The 13,469-nt window shown below is 40.9% G+C and overlaps 2 protein-coding genes across 2 annotated transcripts; both read left to right on the top strand.

Moving 5' to 3' along the window:
- Positions 1–1,320: 1,320 nt before the first annotated feature.
- On the top strand, positions 1,321–6,639 carry LOC138837432 (protocadherin beta-16-like). The gene has a single exon (XM_070036216.1). The coding sequence runs from the start codon at positions 3,316–3,318 to the stop codon at positions 5,713–5,715; it is 2,400 nt and encodes a 799-aa protein (XP_069892317.1). The 5' UTR covers positions 1,321–3,315; the 3' UTR covers positions 5,716–6,639.
- Positions 6,640–6,726: 87 nt separating this feature from the next.
- Positions 6,727–12,078, top strand: LOC138837433 (protocadherin beta-18-like). Its single transcript, XM_070036218.1, has one exon. The coding sequence runs from the start codon at positions 8,446–8,448 to the stop codon at positions 10,813–10,815; it is 2,370 nt and encodes a 789-aa protein (XP_069892319.1). The 5' UTR covers positions 6,727–8,445; the 3' UTR covers positions 10,816–12,078.
- The last annotated feature ends 1,391 nt before the right edge of the window (positions 12,079–13,469 follow it).

Here is a 13,469-nt window from a genome sequence, read left to right on the forward strand (position 1 = left end):
TGCTACAGAAGCAATGGTCTAGGAAGATGCTTTACACACCCCAATTAATCTTCATGAAACTCAGCGTAATTATTCTCCTGTATGGTTTTAGCATGACACATGTGTTATTGCATAAATGGGTGCCCTGAATAGTCAGTACAGTCTCCCTATGGTTTCATTTCTTGCATCTGCTAGGCTTTTTCTGTAGTCATTATGTGTATGTATGTAAATTTTCACATTCTTGTTAACATTAATGTACTATAGTTATTTCAGTATATGTGTTTGGGAGCTATTGCTATTCTAGTGCTAGTTGTAACTGAAAAATTTTAGAAAGGTACAGAGAATGTTGCAGAGGAATTTTAGTTAAGTAAGGTATCTAGGAATTCAATAGGAAAAAACTGTTGGGATCCATTTATTTTCTATAAGAATAAGCATATGTCTTTGGCAACCATCTTAAAAATTAAACTGGAAAATGTAAGGGAGACAATGAGTTTATTCTGAAAAAATGACTAATCAGAGAAGAATGAGATATTTCTCAGCAGTTGTTATACATAACAGTATTCTTTAAAAGTCATTGACTTTTTGTCAACTGAAAATTCATGCTTTTGTTATTTCTTGGTTTTCTCTTTTCTATTGCCAACAAAAGCATCACAAGCTTAGTAGCTTAAACAATAAATACATATGTTCTTTAGTTATACAGATCAGTTTGATATGAGTCTGAGTTAAAATAAAGTATCAGCAAAAGGGATGTGTTATATTTTGGTAACTCTAGAAAACCCATGTTTTTCTGTTTTCCATCTTCTAGATTCTGTCAATCTTACCTGTCTTGTGGCCCCTTTATCCAACTTTAAAGCCAGCAACATTGCTTCTCTGGTCATTTGTAAACTATGTTTTTATTATCTTTAGTAGTTACACAAAAAGTTCCAATTCAGTTTACAAGTACATTTCACCTTGATTGATATTCCCCCTTTTATTAATCTCCCCCATCCCCCTCACCTAACCCTTCCTGTCAATTTATCTTATTATTTTTTAATAGTTACATCTCCTGAGAATAACCTGGAAGGGTTCTGTCCCACCTAGATAACACAGGAAGGTTTTCTTTTCACAAATTCTTTAATGGTCAAGAATGTAAAGATTCGTTTGAAACATAGTTTAACATACAGATTTGGGGACATCTTTGAGTGTACAACATTCCATTCCATAAGAATCCCATGAGTGATGCATCTACCACAGATTGACTGCTTGGGGGAAAGTATTCACTCTATAAACACCACCTGTGACCAAAGGAAGATTTTGTGTGTGTGTGTGTGTGTGTGTGTGTGTGTGTGTGTGTGTGTGTGTGTGTGTGTGTGCATGCGTGTGTGTGTTTATAGTAGAAATTTAAGCCTTGTTGACTTAATATTGAATTTAAAATAGTTTGAAAACATCTTAAACCTGGAAGTGGTGTTGTGGTTCAAGTGGTAGAGTGCTTGCCTTGAGCTGAAGAGCGCAGGGACAGAGTTCAAGTCCCATGACCGACCAAAAAACAAACAAAAAAATCTTAAACCCATTAACAAAGACATTCAATTCACTAGAATATCATAAATACTTTGTGAAGAGGGGAAAATATGCTAGAGAACAAACTCAGAGCATCATACATGATAAACATACATTGTACCTCTGATTACCTGCCCTCTGCATCATGAATCTTCACTGAAGTTAAATTCAAATTATAGAATTGGGAAACTTGAACAACAAGAATCCAAATACAAGAAAACTTTTACATCTAGAATGTAATTCTTGTAATTCAATTAGAAAAAGATAAATCAATCAAATGAAAGTGAACAAATATGTGAATAACTTTTTTCAAAGGACTGTTTGTCCATGGTTAATAAACTCATGTAAAGATTCATCAGTGAAATACAAATCAAAATCATAGCAATCCAATACGATGGAGCCAATTAATAATTCAGTGACACTGCAAGTCTTGGGTTGAAATACTAGAATCTGAATATACTTTTGATGAGAATGTAAAATCTTGCAGCTACTTTGGAAAACATTCTGGCCATTGCTCTATCAAGCATAAAACCATTGCATAACCAGTAATTCTGTTCCTACAAGAAGTAAGACATGTCCACACAAAACCATGTTTATAAATGTTCATAGTAGCATTAGTTGGAATAACCCCCAAAGTGGGAACTTCCCAAATGTCTTAATGAGTACAAGGTACATTCAGCCAAAAACAGTAGAGAAGTAGCTACACATGCTACACCTTGATGAACTTTGAAAGTATTGTGAAAGCAACCAGTCACAAAAGTCCATGTGTCATTCCATCCATTTAAAGGTCTGACAAATTAAACTCTATGGAGACAAAATATACTAACCAATACTTATGGTGGAGAGTAGAAGACATGGAGAAAGAGTGGGAACATAGCTAAAGAATGCAATTTCTGAGGTGATATATTTCAAAATCGACTGTGATGATGGATACAGAACTCCATGAATGTATTTTCAACTCCTGCATCCTGTACTTTGAGTACAGTATTGTATGCTCTCTGAATAACATCCTAATTTTTTTAAAGAATAAAAGAAACTGTTGTTAACTTTTATTTTAAGAATCCAGAAGTGTGGCATGCCCAACACTGAGAACCTTCTACCTGCTTAGAAATAATTTTAAAATTCAGAAAACTCAGAATTCTGTTTCAGATGTTGGAAAGAGACAATCCATTTTTAATATGTATGCACTATTGGAGTATCTTTAATAGCTGTACACTCTTAGAATCCCATTGATTGTAATTTATGTATTGCTTACTTTTTAATTCTTTTGTAAGTACAATGAAAAATATGTACATATGAAACTGTTCCCATGTAAGTTAAAATATTTTAAGTACATATTCTTCACAAGTCAAATGCTAATTATTTAAGCAAACCCTCAGCATCATTAGTCAGTAATATAAGTGGTAGTTTTCTCTTTATGTTCTTTCCCAAGAAACATTATGGAACTTTGTCTATACTCACCACTCAGTGTTTTATATAACATAACCTATCCCAACATTTTGGACAATTTGGCCTCCTGAGAAACGAGAAAATGCAAGGCTCAATGAGAACGCATGGTGGCGCTGCAGGCTAAGAAGATGCACTATACATTCGTAACTGCAACTCCCATATCACAGCCAGTTTCTCCTCGGGGCGCTTGGAAGCACAAGATAAGCTTTTTCGGCCGGAGCAAACGCGAGTGAGAAGCCTTTATAAAAAGCTGTTCAGCTGTTTCGTTCTGACGCTCTGGTCTGCAGGACAGAGCTACAAGGATCCTAGGAATACCGGAAGCTTCTGTGAATCAAATTTCAAGAAAAAGCAATGGAGATCGGATGGATACCAAATCAGAGACAAAGGCAAGTCTTAATTTTCTTTGTTTTATTGAGCATGTCTGGGGCGGACACAGAACTGGGGCCCTATTTCGTGGTGGAAGAAATGGAGAAAGGCTCCTTCGTAGCCAATCTAGGAAAAGACCTGGGGCTGGAATTGCCACAGTTGTCCACCCGCCGGGCCAGAGTAATTTCCCAGGGAAATAAAGAGCATTTGCAGCTCAAGGTACAGACTGGAGATTTGCTCATAAATGAGAAAATAGATCGCGAGGAGCTATGCGGTACCACGGAGCCTTGCATACTATATTTCCAAGTGTTGATGGAAATGCCCTTAGAGATATTTCAGGCAGAACTGAGAGTGAAAGACATAAATGATAATTCTCCCGTGTTCACTGAAAAAGAAATGGTTCTTAAAATACTAGAAAATAGCCCACTAGGAAATACATTCCTTCTTAATAATGCTCTGGACTTGGACGTAGGAAACAATAGTGTTCAGAAGTATAACATCAGCCCCAACTCTCACTTCCATGTTCTAACCCGTAATCGCAGCGATGGTAGGAAATACCCAGAGCTGGTGCTGGAAAAAGAGCTAGATCGGGAGCAGGAGCCTGAAGTAAGACTAACCTTGACAGCGTTGGATGGCGGCTCACCACCGCGGTCTGGGACCTCACAGGTCCGCATTGAAATAGTAGACATCAATGACAATGCGCCTGAATTTCAGCAGCCTATCTACAAGGTGCAGGTTCCTGAGAATAGCTCAGTAGGCTCTTTGGTGGTCACAGTCTCCGCCAGGGACATAGACAGTGGAGCCTATGGGCAAATAGTGTACACACTCGCCCAGTCTTCTGAAGAAACTAACAAAATTTTAGAGGTTAATACTATGACAGGAGAAATTCGGCTGAAGAAACAAGTAGATTTTGAAACAGTAAAGTTTTATGAAATGGACATAGAGGCCACGGATGGGGGTGGTCTTTCAGGAAAATGCACTCTTGTCCTACAGGTTGTGGACATAAATGACAACCCACCAGAAGTGACCATGTCCGCAATTACAAACCCGGTCCCAGAAAACTCCCCAGATACGGTAGTTGCGGTTTTCAGTGTTTCAGATTCTGACTCAGGAACCAATGGGAAGATGGTTTCGTCCATTCCAGAAGATCTTCCCTTTCTTCTAAAATTTTCAGGAAAGAACTTCTACACCTTGGTAACAGAAAGAGCACTAGACAGAGAAGAAAGAGATGAATACAACATCACCATCACCGTCTCCGACTTGGGGACCCCCAGGCTTCAAACCCAGCACACCATCACCCTGCAGGTGTCCGACGTGAACGACAACGCCCCCGAATTCACGCAGTCCTCCTACACCCTGTGGGTCCGCGAGAACAACAGCCCCGCCCTGCACATTGGCAGCATCAGCGCCACAGACAGAGACTCGGGCAGCAACGCCCAGCTGACTTACTCGCTGCTGCCCGGCCCGCAGCCCGGCCCCGACGCGGCGGCGGCGCTGGTGTCCATCAACGCGGACAGCGGGCAGCTGTTCGCCCTGAGGGCGCTGGACTATGAGGCCCTGCAGGCGTTCGAGGTGCGCGTGCGCGCCGCCGACCGCGGCTCGCCCCCGCTCAGCAGCCAGGCGCTGGTGCGCGTGCAGGTGCTGGACGCCAACGACAACTCGCCCTTCGTGCTGTACCCGCTGCAGAACGCGTCTGCGCCCTGCACCGAGCTGCTGCCCAGGGCGGCCGAGCCGGGCTACCTGGTGAGCAAGGTGGTGGCGGTGGACCGCGACTCGGGCCAGAACTCCTGGCTGTCGTTCCAGCTGCTCAAGGCCACGGAGCCCGGGCTGTTCAGCGTGTGGCCGCACAATGGCGAGGTGCGCACCGCCAGGCTGCTGAGCGAGCGCGACGCGCCCAAGCACAGGCTGCTGCTGCTGGTCAAGGACAATGGCGAGCCGCCGCGCTCGGCCAGCGTCACGCTGCACGTGCTGCTGGTGGATGGCTTCTCGCAGCCCTACCTGCCGCTGCCCGACGCGCCGGCGCCCGAGCGCGCGCAGCCCGACCGCCTCACTGCCTACTTGGTCATCGCGCTGGCGGCCGTGTCTTCTCTCTTCCTCTTGTCTCTGCTGCTCTTCGTGGCCGTCAGGCTGTGCAGGAGGAGCAGGGCGCGCTCGCTGGCCGGCTGCGCGCTGCCCGATGGCCCCTTGCCTGCACACCTGCTGGACGTGAGTGGCACGGGGACCCTGGCCCACAGCTACCAGTATGAGGTGTGTCTGCAGGGAGGGACTGGCACCAATGAGTTCAAATTCCTGAAGCCTATCAGCCCCAATCTCCAGCCGCAGGGCTCTGGGAAAGAGATAGAGGAAAATTCTACCTTCCGAAACAGTTTAGGTTTTAATTACTGATAGAAATCTGCTTAGGAAGGATCTTCACTTATTTTCTTGGCGATTTAATTGTTTCATTCGTTACTGCTAATACTAGCTATTTACTTTCTTGTTTGATAAATTAATTTCCAATTTTGTGTTTAACTGAGCAATTTTTCTTCATTTATTTCAGTGGATGTTTCTCCAACTCCCAATGAATGAAAAGGCTTTTCTTTACAAAGTTATATCCTTGGTGAAGGATTTAAACTTTATTCATGTCTTTATTGACTTTATATTTAGTATATATTTTCCAGTTTTCTTTTTGTAGACTTATTACAATATTTTACTGCAAGTGATATTCATAAGTAATATTTTATGTCTTCTATTTTCCTTTATAAACTGATATTCTTTTTTGTTAGTCATCTTTGATTGTTATTAGAACAGTCATCATACAAGTATGTTGTATGTTTTTGTTCATTTGTTTGTTTTGGTCGTGGGCTTGAACTCTGGGCCTGAGAACTGTCCCTGAGCTCTTTAGCTCAAGATGAGCACTCTACCACTTGAGCCACAGTGCCACTTCGGGTTTTCTGGTGGTAATTTGGAGACAAGAGTCTCGTGGACATTTCTGCCCAGGCTGGCTTTGAACCGTGGTCCTCAGATCTTAGCCTCCTGAGTAGCTACCATTACAGGCAAGAGCCACTGACGCTCATCAATATGTCATGTTTTAAATGTTCTATTTGATTTTCACTATTTAAACTAAGTTTGTAAGTGATATAAGTTGTTTAAGTATATACTCTTATCTAACTTAAAAAAAAGGGAAAAATTGTAAGTTATTGTGAGTGTGAATGTGCTTAACTTTGGAATTATAAGGGCAAATTTTAGACATTTTGCAGTATTATATAGAAATATTTACAAATTCATTCTTTTAGTCTCAACGCAAGAAATCAGAAGTATCTGTTATGTGTTATAATTCAATCCCATTAAATTTAATAAATAGAAGTCATCAAAGACAAGTTTAGATTGTGTGACTTTTTTATGGTCAACAGATTTAAAGGTTGGGAAAGGTTAGTTTTGTTCTACACACCCTTTCTTATTATTATAGGAGAATTGCTGCTGCTTTCCTCCTTTGATTAAAATTGTGAGGCGATGTTATGATAGTATGGTTGCTTTAATAATTGTTTTGATATGGGGTGCCCTTGGCCTTTTTGTGGTACTGTGGTTGAGCCAATGCCTCATGAATGCTACACAGAATTCTAGCACTTGAGCTACACCACAGCACTTCTATCTGTATATTTTGTTTTTGAGATATAATCTTATCTTCCTGCCTCCATTTGAACAGCTGCTATTACAGCCATGTGCCATTAGGTCCAGTCTTCTTCCTTTGATGCAGAGAGATTAGGTCTTATTAGCTTTCAACTAAGATTGGTTTTAAAATAAAGATCAACTCCAAAGAGAGACTAGAAAAAACTTTACTAATAGTCTGGTAAAGTTATGCCAGCTGTTTATTTACTGAAAATTTGACTGCATCTAGAAAAGCTCTCTCTGAATGTTCTTTACAGTTGCCTTTTGGTGATAACTTCAGAGTTAAGCTATAACAGTGATCTGATAGCCCACAAAGACCAACAGAATGTTGTCTGGTTATTTGCTAAAAATAAAGTTTATTTTGCTCTAGAAAAATAAAGATCAACCCCTCTTTAATGCTGCAAATTACTTTAAATCTAATATACCAAAAAATGAGGGCAAATAAATGGAACAGAAATTGCAAAGTTCAAGCAAATGAAGCAAACAGTTTTCAAATAGTAGGAATTGAAAGAAAGGGAATGCTGCCGTCCTTGTCCTATTTGCCAAAGTTCTATGCATGCCTTAATAGGCATTGTTGACTGACTGATTGGCTAAGGAATGACTAAGATATAGTTCCTGTCTTCAAGTAGCTCATATACTGAAGAATGGACAGATTGTTATGAAGCAGAAAGGATAGCCATTCACAGGTCAATCATAGTAATAAGATTTTACAGGAGCACAGAGGAGGGATAGCTTAAATGATGGATTCTGAGAATAAAAGAACAATTGATCAGGCAATGTAATGGGATTTTGAAAGCATTTTTTGAAGGAGGTGTGGAACAGTTTTCCTTTGCCAGTTTTTTTTTTTTTGTGTGTGTGTGTGTGTGTACTCAATGTTTCCAAACAAATTCTATCCGTTGTTTTGGTTGTCCAAAAAGGTACTCAGAATTCTCCCTTTGGTTTCATGGTTGTTATGTAGTCCCTTTGGTTCCATGGTAGTTATGTAGAAGTGAAAGGTTTTGGAGAGAGAAATCTAGCATGGTAGTGAACAATTACTTCTAGAAACTTTTTTCCCAATATTTAAAATTTTAACTTTTCTATGAATCAGTGAATAATAGAATAATGTAAATGGATTTCTATTTCAACATTTTCCACAAAAGAAAAAATAAAAATTGAGAAAAATAAAAGAAAAATTTAAGTAAATCCATAAGAACACACAAATATTGTATACAGCCATTTAGAGTGTTAGAAGCCACGTGGTGGCGCTGCAGGCTAAAGAAAAAGGGGGAAATTGACCTGATAAAGTCGATGACAAAAAAAAAAATAGAAAAGAAACCTGGCCGATGAGCTGGGAAGAAAAGCTATTGCAGCCTGAGATTTGGAACAAAATAAATTCTACATCCCTGCTGCTATGTACAGTACTTCTGAAGTTTTGGACTGCTGTTAGTGCTGAGCGCTGTGCTGTGGTTAGTATTGACCAAAAGAGAAGCTATGGAGACCAAGAGACTGCTATTCTGGAGACAAAGGCAAGTGCTATTTCTCCTTTTGCTTTGGGGTGTGTGCTTAGATGGTTCTGAGTTTGGACATTATTCAGTGGCTGAGGAATCAGAAAGAGGATCATTTGTGGTTAATCTTGCACAGGATCTAGGGCTAAGGGTGGAGGAGCTGTTTGCAAGGAAAACTAGAGTGGTTTCTGATTCTTACAAACAACACTTGCTCTTGGATTCTCATACTGGAGATTTGCTCACAAATGAAAAACTAGACCGGGAGAAGCTATGCAGCTCCACAGAGCCCTGTATTCTATACTTTCAAATTTTAATGGATAACCCCTTTCAGATTTACCGGGCTCAACTGAGACTTATGGATATAAATGATCATGCACCACTATTCCCAAACAAAGAAATGGTATTGAAAATACCAGAAAATACTGCTGAAGGGACAGCATTTCCACTACAAAGAGCACAGGACTTGGATGAAGGACTAAATGGTATCCAAAATTACACCATCAACTCCAACCTCATCTTCCATATTGAAATTAGCGACAGTGATGAAGGCATAATAAATCCAGAGCTTGTGCTTGACAAAACTCTGAACTGGGAGGATCAGCAGGAGCTCAGTTTAACACTTACAGCATTGGATGGTGGGATTCCACCCAGGTCTGGAACAGCCACTGTACATATTGTGGTTGTGGACATCAATGATAATGCCCCTCAGTTTTCACAGGCAGTTTATGAGACCCAAGTTCCAGAAAACAGCCCTATAGGCTCTGCTATTGTTAAAGTCTCAGCAGAAGATGTTGACTCAGGAGTCAATGCAGAAATATCCTATTCTTTTTTTGATGCTTCTGAAGATATTCAGGCAATGTTTCAGATCAATCCTTTGTCTGGGGAAATAATTCTCAAAGCATCGCTTGATTATGAGTTAGTGAAGTCTTACAAAATAAATATTCAAGCAGTTGATGGAGGGGGCCTTTCTACAAGATGTACAGTTAGGCTTCAGGTATTAGACATTAATGACAATCCTCCCGAACTGATTATGTCATCACTTTCAAACTACGTTGAAGAAAATTCTCCTGAGTCCATACTGGCAGTTTTTAGAATTAAAGACAGAGACTCGGGGGAAAACGGAAAGATGGATTGTTCTATCCAAGAAAATCTCCCTTTCCTTCTGAAACCATCTGTGGACAATTTTTACATACTAATGACAGAAGGATCCCTAGACAGAGAAAGCAGAGCTGAATACAACATCACCATCACCGTCACCGATTTGGGGACCCCCAGGCTGCAAACCCAGCACACCTTCACCCTGCAGGTGTCCGACGTGAACGACAACGCCCCCGAATTCACGCAGTCCTCCTACACCCTGTGGGTCCGCGAGAACAACAGCCCCGCCCTGCACATTGGCAGCATCAGCGCCACAGACAGAGACTCGGGCAGCAACGCCCAGCTGACCTACTCGCTGCTGCCCGGCCCACAGCCCGGCCCCGACGCGGCGGCGGCGCTGGTGTCCATCAACGCGGACAGCGGGCAGCTGTTCGCGCTGAGGGCGCTGGACTATGAGGCCCTGCAGGCGTTCGAGGTGCGCGTGCGCGCCGCCGACCGCGGCTCGCCCCCGCTCAGCAGCCAGGCGCTGGTGCGCGTGCAGGTGCTGGACGCCAACGACAACTCGCCCTTCGTGCTGTACCCGCTGCAGAACGCGTCTGCGCCCTGCACCGAGCTGCTGCCCAGGGCGGCCGAGCCGGGCTACCTGGTGAGCAAGGTGGTGGCGGTGGACCGCGACTCGGGCCAGAACGCCTGGCTGTCGTTCCAGCTGCTCAAGGCCACGGAGCCCGGGCTGTTCAGCGTGTGGCCGCACAATGGCGAGGTGCGCACCGCCAGGCTGCTGAGCGAGCGCGACGCGCCCAAGCACAGGCTGCTGCTGCTGGTCAAGGACAATGGCGAGCCGCCGCGCTCGGCCAGCGTCACGCTGCACGTGCTGCTGGTGGATGGCTTCTCGCAGCCCTACCTGCCGCTGCCCGACGCGCCGGCGCCCGAGCGCGCGCAGCCCGACCGCCTCACTGCCTACTTGGTCATCGCGCTGGCGGCCGTGTCTTCTCTCTTCCTCTTGTCTCTGCTGCTCTTCGTGGCCGTCAGGCTGTGCAGGAGGAGCAGGGCGCGCTCGCTGGCCGGCTGCGCGCTGCCCGATGGCCCCTTGCCTGCACACCTGCTGGACGTGAGTGGCACGGGGACCCTGGCCCACAGCTACCAGTATGAGGTGTGTCTGCAGGGAGGTTCTACTGGGAGTAGCGATTTCAAGTTCTTGAAACCGATTTACCCTAATATTTATGCTCCTTGTAATAATGATGAAAATCCCACCTTTTGAAGTAGTGTTATATTCAATTTTCATCCAAGTTCTCTTTATATTTGTTGTTTCTGAATTGTTATAGCACTATATTATTAGTTTTATGCTGTTATGCACCACAACTAATTTTACTTTCAATTGTCATGTAGTCTACCTTTTGTCTTGTTACTTTTTCAATATTTTTGCATGAACTGTTGAATTACATCTATAAGCATTTATAAATAATACTTTTAATGTTTGTCATTTCAAAGTGAACATTGATTTATTGTTATTCTCAATCTAGAGAGCTGAGGTGTTTCTGTGATTGGTGATTTTTTTGTTGTGGCTGGTGAAGTTGAGGATTAACCCAGAGCCTTTTGTTTCTTCGGCTCATTAGTTCCTAATATTTTATTTTGTTCACTTTTGCTGATATATAAAACAACCTTTTCTTATAATTCTTATAAGATGTAATAAGCTGAATGCTTTAGAACATTTTCAAAATTTCTCAGTGAGAATATTGGTGGACTGTTGGAAATATTTTTATTTTATATTGTAAATTTGATTACTGCCAAACTTGAAACAAAAAGTAAAACATATGAGGAATAACAATTTTATCTAAAGTATTCCTTTAACAGAGTGGCTTCTTCTAAGAAATTAATGTCAGTGTTTCTAGATGGCAAGTCTATATTTCTTCATCAGTTTTTTTTTTTTTTTGGTGGCACTGGGATTTGCACCTTTGGGATGGTTTCCACTGCATTTCCAACGTTTTTGCTTTGCTTGTTTTTAAGAGAAGGTCTGTCTGTATCTTGAGGCCAGACTGGGCTCTCATATTCTATTTCAGGTTTCCTGCCATTTGTTGGAATAATAGACTCACACCACTTCACAAAGCCACTGAGTTGGGGTTTTGAGAACATTTTTTCAGGCCGTCTTGGATTTCAATCCATGAAATCTGTCCATAGTGTAGTTAGAATTATGGGTGTAAACTATTGCACTCAGCTGTAGTGCTTTATCTTCACATTCAGTTTTATATCTTAGCTATGTTTTTGTATTAAAAAAAGGATTTACCTTTCTTGTTTCTCAGTTACTAAATACACACATGAGCAATGAACAGTTAATGTTCACATTTTGCATGTAGGTGATTTTCTCCTAACTTTTAGGGTTTTTTCTGATTGCTTTTTTTTCTTTCTTTTTTCTTTTTCTTTTGCCAGTCCTATCATTTTCATGCTAGGCAGGTAAGCTAAACCCTCAGCCTTTGTTAATTATTTTAATTGTTAATTATTAATTATTTTTTAAATTCACATTGAATATTAGCCTTTATACTTAAAATATTACAATGCATCTGATACTAATTAACAACATGTATTTCCTGAGGGCTTTCATTCAAATCTCTTCTTCATTTAGACTGCTTTCTTGGTCTATTGCTCTCATTCTAGATCTTTTAAATATTTTTTCTATGTTACTTCTTTTTTTATAATAACAAATGCAATTTTTTCTTAGTTTGCTCCCTTTTTTGGCCAACACATATCTTTCAATACCATCATTAAAACTGAGGCAGATGAGGTAAAAATTTTGGGACCTTACATTGTGAAGTAATATTTTTATTTTCATTTGATTGATAGTTTTAAAGGGTATAAAATTCTAGGCTGCAAATAATATCCCTTAGATTTCAGTACTATTCTACTTGTTGGTTGCATTTAGAAGAATTATTCTACCAGGCACTGGTAGCTCACGCCTGTAATCCTAGCTGCTCAGGAGGCTGAGATCTGAGGATCACAGTTCAAAGCCAGCCTGAGCAGGAAAGTCAGTGAGACTCTTATCTCCAATAAACCACTAGAAAACCAGAAGTAGCACTGTGGCTTGAGCAGTAGAACACTCACCTTGAGCTAAAGAGTGCAGGGACAGCACCCAAGCCCATAATTCAAGCCCCATGACCAACAAAAAATTTTTTCTGTTTCTCTGAATGTTCTTCATACTATTCTGTTACATATTTATGAGTGTAATATCTTTTCTCCACTAGAATTCATCTAGTTATTATCTTAGAATATATTATAAAAGTGTAGTATGAATATTGTTATATATCCATTTTAAAAATAAAGATGAATCAAGAAAGTTAAGAACTTCGTAAAAGTTATACAGCTAGAAAGGGACAATTAACTCCTAATCTATTATATGTTATACAATTAAGAACACATCTTTCATATGATTTCTGTGAATACTAAAAAGGTTACTATGTATAAAACACTTAGAATAACAAATGATGTAAACAAATGCTAAGCAAATGTTCTTACTAAATTTAATTTCTCTGGATATTAAGACATTTCAAACACATTTCCTTTCATCCAATTATATGAGTTTCTTTTTGTCTTGGTCTATTTTATGTTAAAGAAATTTCCTCAAATTTCTGATAGTCCTTACATATGTTCTCTTATTTAAAGATGACATATTAAAGGCTAATAATCAAGTCTTAGTTACTAAAAGGTCCTGTTGATGGCAGGGCTCTTCTCTAATGTAATCATGCTAAGACATGGCTGCAACCTTTGGAAAACCACAACTATTAGTATGTGTAGTTTTTTTATTTGGACCTATCATACTCTTCATATTAGAATTCTGAAATATCCACTGAGTGAGGGTGGACCTGTCTTAAAGTCTAAGATATTACTCGGAGAGGAACTAGAAATCTCACGATTCAAAACTCA

Source organism: Dipodomys merriami, unplaced genomic scaffold, assembly GCF_024711535.1.
Source record: "Dipodomys merriami isolate MVZ:Mamm:240054 unplaced genomic scaffold, mDipMer1.0.p SCAF_27, whole genome shotgun sequence".
In the NCBI taxonomy this organism is placed as follows: domain Eukaryota; kingdom Metazoa; phylum Chordata; class Mammalia; order Rodentia; family Heteromyidae; genus Dipodomys; species Dipodomys merriami.

What these genes read in the sequence shown, in the direction of transcription:
- LOC138837433 (XM_070036218.1), top strand. Translation starts at nt 8,446, where the DNA reads ATGGAGACCAAGAGACTGCTATTCTGGAGACAAAGGCAAGTGCTATTT.
- LOC138837432 (XM_070036216.1), top strand. Translation starts at nt 3,316, where the DNA reads ATGGAGATCGGATGGATACCAAATCAGAGACAAAGGCAAGTCTTAATT.